Source organism: Colobus angolensis, unplaced genomic scaffold (genome assembly GCF_000951035.1).
Source record: "Colobus angolensis palliatus isolate OR3802 unplaced genomic scaffold, Cang.pa_1.0 Scaffold128, whole genome shotgun sequence".
Classification (NCBI taxonomy): domain Eukaryota; kingdom Metazoa; phylum Chordata; class Mammalia; order Primates; family Cercopithecidae; genus Colobus; species Colobus angolensis.
Genome location: NW_012114030.1, coordinates 2,547,833 through 2,554,723, shown reverse-complemented (window position 1 = coordinate 2,554,723; position 6,891 = coordinate 2,547,833). Strand labels below are relative to the sequence as shown.

The 6,891-nt window shown below is 46.9% G+C and overlaps 1 protein-coding gene across 1 annotated transcript; it reads left to right on the top strand.

Annotated features, from left to right (window-relative positions):
• The first annotated feature begins 517 nt into the window (after window positions 1-517).
• On the top strand, window positions 518-3,066 carry SEPHS2 (selenophosphate synthetase 2). Its single transcript, XM_011933580.1, is given in 1 exon segment — window positions 518-3,066. A coding segment is annotated over 1 exon segment (1,356 nt). The 5' UTR covers window positions 518-965; the 3' UTR covers window positions 2,322-3,066.
• Window positions 3,067-6,891: the final 3,825 nt, after the last annotated feature.

Sequence of the window (6,891 nt, the reverse complement as noted above, 5' to 3'; positions counted from 1 at the left end):
TTTTAGAATAGACCAGTCCTGTGTAACCTACTCTGTTCCACAGATGGATGAGTCAACCGATACTGAAAGTGACTCCACACACAGCTGGTGGGAAGCACCATTAGAATCCATGCAGGTGTCTGGACTTTCAGTCCTAAATCTCTCTCTCTCTCTCTCTCTTTTTTTTTTGTCGGGGGCTGTTTGTTTGTTTGTTATTGTTGTTTGCTTTTTTAGAGTCCATTTCTCGCTGTGTCGCCCAGATTGGAGTGCAGTGGCGCAGTCACAGCTCACTGCAGCCTCGACCTCCTGAGTCCTAGAGTTCCTGAAGTTCATGTTAACATTTCATTATACTGACATTTATAACATGTCGGTATACATACATGACATGTATAACACTATACATTTCATTATACTGCCTGCAGTTTGCTTACTTAATAGTAGTAGTTTAATTTCTAATTTCTCAAGCTTTGTTTTTCCCCTTGGGCTATTTTGCTGCCCTGGATCGATCATGTGCGCTGTCAAGTGACCCTTGAATCCTGCCGATCATGAGGTTTGTCGAGTGACCAATCTTCCCTCGTCTACAATTTGTTGGACTTGAAAAAGTTACTCGAAAGGAGCAATGTTCCGTCAGCCGCTGCCAAGAAACCATTTACATTACTAGGAGAGCGAAGGAAAACACGTGACGTTCTGCAATCCCTTTGCGATGGGTTTTGCAAGCCTGAGGTTGTTGCGCCTTTTAGAGTCTAGGAAGCCCGCCTCTCGGTGTCGGAGTCGTCATTGGATGTTGCATCTGTCAATCACCTGGGATATAAATACGGGAGTACGGCGGCTCCTCTATCACGAAGATTGCGCCTGCCGTAAGTCTCGCGGTGTGAGTCGTGCTGGGGAGAATCCCTGCAGCTAATATTTGACTTTTACTTCATATTAACCTGAGTGGAAAATAAAAGGGCCCTCTTCTCCCCTCCCTTTCCTGCCGGGCAGGCACGATGGCGGAAGCCTCGGCAACGGGCGCCTGCGGAGAGGCGATGGCGGCAATGGCAGCAGCGGAAGGCTCCTGGGGCCCGGCGGGCTTGACTCTGGGCCGGAGCTTCTCCAACTACCGGCCCTTCGAGCCCCAGGCGTTGGGCCTCAGCCCGAGCTGGCGGCTGACGGGCTTCTCCGGCATGAAGGGCTGAGGCTGCAAGGTCCCGCAGGAGACGCTGCTCAAACTCCTGGCGGGACTGACGCGGCCGGACGTGCGGCCCCCGCTGGGCCGGAGCCTGGTGGGCGGCCAGGAAGAGGCGTCCCAGGAAGCCAGCATGCCAACAGGAGCGGGCTCCAGCCCCACCTTTCCAGCCCTGGGCATCGGGATGGACTCTTGCGTCATCCCCCTGAGGCACGGAGGCCTGTCACTGGTGCAGACCACGGACTTCTTTTACCCCTTGGTGGAAGATCCCTACATGATGGGGCGCATAGCTTGTGCCAACGTGCTGAGTGACCTCTACGCCATGGGGATTACTGAGTGTGACAACATGTTGATGCTACTCAGCGTCAGCCAGAGTATGAGTGAGGAGGAACGTGAAAAGGTAACGCCACTCATGGTCAAAGGCTTTCGGGATGCCGCGGAGGAAGGAGGGACGGCAGTGACCGGTGGGCAAACGGTGGTCAACCCTTGGATTATAGTCGGTGGAGTTGCCACGGTGGTATGCCAGCCAAATGAGTTCATAATGCCGGACAGCGCCGTCGTTGGGGACGTGCTGGTGTTAACCAAACCATTAGGAACCCAGGTTGCTGTCAATGCCCACCAATGGCTGGATAATCCTGAAAGATGGAATAAAGTAAAGATGGTGATCTCCAGAGAAGAGGTGGAGCTGGCCTATCAGGAAGCCATGTTCAATATGGCTACCCTCAACAGAACTGCTGCAGGTTTAATGCACACATTTAATGCCCATGCGGCCACAGATATCACGGGCTTTGGCATTCTGGGGCACTCCCAGAACCTTGCAAAACAACAAAGAAATGAAGTGTCCTTTGTTATTCATAATCTGCCGATAATTGCCAAGATGGCTGCCGTCAGCAAGGCCAGTGGACGGTTTGGGCTTCTTCAAGGAACCTCAGCTGAGACCTCTGGGGGATTTCTGATTTGTCTGCCAAGAGAACAGGCGGCTCGCTTTTGTTCCGAAATCAAATCCTCCAAGTACGGAGAGGGTCACCAAGCGTGGATCGTTGGCATTGTGGAAAAGGGAAACCGAACGGCCCGGATCATTGACAAGCCGCGAGTTATTGAAGTCCTACCTCGTGGGGCTACAGCTGCTGCTCTTGCTCCTGACAGTTCAAATGCCTCCTCTGAGCCTAGCTCGTGAGATGAAAGAACAGAAGTTGTTTGGACTTTACAGCCATTGTCCACAATCACAGATGGTTCTCAAGAGTTGATTTTAAGAAATTTCCAAAGAAGGCTGCCTGCATAGTGGTTCTGGCTGCCCTTTCTAGGTGATTGGAATCAGCCCATCAAAAGCAGCTTTTATCTACATTCCGAGGCCAGAGTAACATTTTGAACTTTGGGGGGATGTTTGTTCATCACTTGGGTAGAAGAGGAGCAAAAATACCTCTGTTTTCTCTTTTCAAAGTAAGATGAGGCTATTCCAGGTTGAGGGATTTTTCTTTGCACTGGGTTGATTAATTTCTGCACAGGGAGTGAGATTATTAAAATAACACACAAAGTAAATTGCAAAATGAAAAAAATTTAGATCAGAAGCAAATGAGTTTTGGACCAATATTGTTGATAACTAAATTGTCAAGAGAGATCGTATAATGCAACATCAAATTCTTTATTCAATGTTACTGAAGTACTGGCTCTCTCCTGCTCTGGAAAAGAATTGAGCAGCTTGTCTGATGACTGGGAAAGGAGGACCTGTAACCATCTGACTTGGTCTCTGTTATGACGTCTCTCCCTCTAAACTCCGTTAAGGACTGGGAGAGGCAGAGCAAGCCTCAGAGCCCAGGCCTTGGTGGTCATTAAGATGTTAAGTCTTTTGCTGCAAATTCCTGGTGATTTGATCAATAAAGAGTAATTTCTTGCTAAATAAATAAAAGAGACCTTGAAAAACTCTTCTGGCTAATGTTTGGTTGTTTGAAATTCAATACAGTCATAAAACGATACATTGAGTCTGGTATAGCAGAGTGAGTGTTTTCCCTGATCTGGTGAATTGGGGGATTTAACACCCAGATTTAGGGTTGCACCTTCTCCCTGAGATGACAGAAAAGGACTCAAAGCAGGCATATACCCCAAGGGTTACAGGATGGAGCAGGAAATAGCAAAAGGAAGGTGTCAACAGTTCTTGAAAGATGGAAAGGAGGTGGAAGAGGGGTAACTGACTTAGAGGAATCTTTCACAGTAGGGGAAGACAAGCAGCAAGAAGATTGCTCAGAAGATGGGGTAAGGGCTGGGGATAAAAACATACTGGTTAAGAGTTTATACACGGTAATTAGATCTCTAGTGTTCTCTACACTCTTATTTCACACAGCCAGGTGACTGCCCCTCACCTACACAGGTAAAGTTGGGAGCATCACACACAGCAGAGGATAGGGAGCCTAACTGAAAAGAGAATAAAAATCTAAAATGAGACTGCCCAGCCCGCTTCCTCAATTAGCTATTAAAAACACTGGCCAGGCCAAGCCCAGTGGCTCACGCCTATAATCCCAGCACTTTGGGAGGCCAAGGTGGGCAGATCTCTTGAGCTCAGGAGTTCGAGTTCAGCCTGGCCAATATGGCAAAACTCTGTCTCTACTAAAACAAAAAAAATACAAAAGTACCCAAGCGTGATGGTATGCCCCTGTAGTCCCAGCTACTCGGGAGGCTGAAGTGGGAGAACCTTGAACCCGCAAGGCAGAGGTTGCAGTGCGCAAACACTGCAGTCCAGCTTGGGCGACGGGAGTGAAACCCTGTCTCAAAAAAATTAAAAAAGCCCAAAATCACTGTACCACAAGGCCTCCTAGGTGAAAGCCTTTATTGAATGATGTTAAGCTGTTTTTTTGTGTTTTTTTTTTTTCCAGAGTCACTCTTTTGCCAAGGCTGGAGTACAGTGGTATGATCTCAGCTCACTGCAACCTCTGCCTCCCGGGTTCAAGTGATTCTCCTGCCTCAGCCTCCCGAGTAGCTGAGATTACAAGTGTGCGCCACCACACCCAGTGAATTTTGTGTTTTTAGGAGAGATGTGGTTTCACCAAATTGGCCGGGCTGGTCTCGAACTCCTAACCTCAATCTACTCACCTCAGCTTCCCGAAGTGCTGGGATTACAGGCATAAGCCACCGTGCCCAGCTAATGTTAAGCTTTTTAATGCCTCATTCTTAAATATAAGCAGTCAAGGATCACCAGGCATGTGAGGAGAGCCTCCAACTTAAACAGAAAAAGGAAACTCAGAGGGACAATACAGGAAATAGGAAAAAAGAATTAAAAAAAATCCACAAAACAATAATTAAGAGAACCAGCCACTTAGAATATAAAGATAAAGCTAAAACTTGAAAATTTTTAGTAGGGGGCTGGGAGTGGTGGCTCATGCCTGTAATCCCAGCATTTTGGGAGGCCAAAAGGTGGGCAGATCACCAGAGGTCAGGAGTTCGAGACCAGCCTGGCCGACATGGTGAAACCCCACCTTTACTAAGAATATAAAAATTAGCTGGGCTTGGTGGCGCGTGCCTGTAATCCCAGCTACTTGGGAGGCTGAGGCAGGAGAATCACTTGAACCCAGGAGACAGAGGATACAGTGAGCCGAGATCATGCCATTGCACTTCAGCCTGTACAACAAGAGCAAAACTCTGTCTCAAAAAAAAAAAATTCTAATAGGAGGCATAAAGTTGCAGAAATTTATCAGCAAGTAGCCCCAAAAGGCCAGGCGCAGTAACTCACACCTGTAATAACTCGCACTTTGGGAGGCCAAGGCGGGCTTGAGCCCATGAGTTCAATACCAACCTGGGCAACATAGCAAAAACCTGTCTCTACAAAAAATACAAAAATTAGCAGGGCATGGTGGTGTGCACTTGTAGTCCCAGCTTCTCTGGAGGCTAGGGTGGGAGGATCGCTTGAGCCTGGGAGGTGGAGGCTGCAGTGAGCCGAGATTGCACCGCTGCAGTCTAGCCTGGGTGACACAGTGAGACCGTGTCTCAAAAAATAAATAAACCAGGTGCAGTGACTCACGCCTGTAATCCCAGCACTTTGGGAGGCCGAGGTGGGTGGATCACGAGGTCAGGAGATAGAGACCATCCTGGCTAACACGGTGAAACCCCGTCTCTACTAAAAATACAAAAAATTAGCCGGGTGTGGTTGCAGGTGCTTGTAGTCCCCGCTACTTGGGAGGCTGAGGCAGAAGAATGGCGTGAACCTGGGAGGCAGAGCTGGCAGTGAGCCAAGACCACGCCACTGCACTCCAGCCTGGGTGACAGAGCAAGACTCTGTCTCAAAAATAAATAAATAAATAAATAAGAACATAGACCATGTAGCCATAAAAAAGAATGAGTTCATGTCCTTCGCAGGGATATAGATGAAGCTGGAAGCCATCATTCTTAGCAAACTAACACAGGAACAGAAAATCAAAAAACACAAGTTCTCACTCATAAGTGGGAGTTGAACAAATGAGAACACATGGACACAGGGAGGGGAACATCACACACCGGGACCTACTAGGGGGTTGGGGGCAAGGGGAGGGAGAACATTAGGACAAATAGGTAATGCATGCGGGGCTTAAAACGTAGATGACAGGTTGATAGGTGCAGCAAACCACCATGGTACATGTATACCTATGTAACAGGCCTGCATGTTCTGCACATGTATCCCAGAACTTGAAGTAAAATTAAAAACAAAAGAGTAGCCCAAAAAGATGCATAATAAAAGAAAATCTATGAAGATCAAATGAGGCAGGAGGTTCAACATCTAAGTGGAGTGCTAGAATAAGGCAGTAAAGCAGATGGAAGAAAAAATATTATCAAAGTTTTCTAGAACTTAAAAGTTGTAAACCACAGACCTCTTGAATTCCTAGCATAGTACATTTTAAAAGACTCATGATAATTTCATTAAATTTCAAAATGCCAGGTATGAAGAAGAGATCCTAATAATAATGATAGCAAATGTTTATGCAGCACATACTCTGTGCAGGAAGTAAGTGCTTTATATGTATTAACCCAATCTTCTAACAACCCCAATTTGCATATGAGGAAGCTGAGGTATAGGGAGAATAAGAAATTTGTCCAAGGTTGCATAGTCAGTCTTGTAGGTGGTCTGACTCCAGAACTCATGCTTCTGATCACTATGATCACATACAAAGGTGTGGGAATAATGACACACCTTTGTATGTCATAATGACATCAGACTTCGCAACCTCAAATTGGAAGCTTAAAAACAATAAAGCAGCTAGATGCAGTGGCTCACACCTGTAATTCTAGCACTTTGGGAAGCCGAGCCAGGAGGATCACTTGAGCCTAGGAGTTTGTGACCAGCCTGGGCAATACAGTGAGATCCTATCTCTACAAAAAAATTATAAAATTAAGTTTAGCCAGGTGTGGTGGCATGTGCCTGAGGTTGAGGCGCGAGGATTGCTTGAGCAACAGAGTGAGACCCTGTCTCAGAAAAAAATATTCAAAAACACACACAAAAAATAAAGCAATGCCTTCAAAATTCTGAGGGTAAATGATAATCTATGTGGAAGTATACAGCCAGCCACATTTTTCAAATAAGTAGAATAAAGATATCTTGGGGCATGCAGGGTATCAAAATGGCTTCATTCCATGTACTTTTTCTTAAGAAACTACCGGAGGATATGCTCCAACAAAAGAAGGAAGCAGGCCAGGCGTGGTGGCTCACACCTATAATCCCAGCACTTTGGGAGGCTGAGGCGGGCAGATCACGAGGTCAGGAGTTCAAGACCAGCCTGGCCAACATG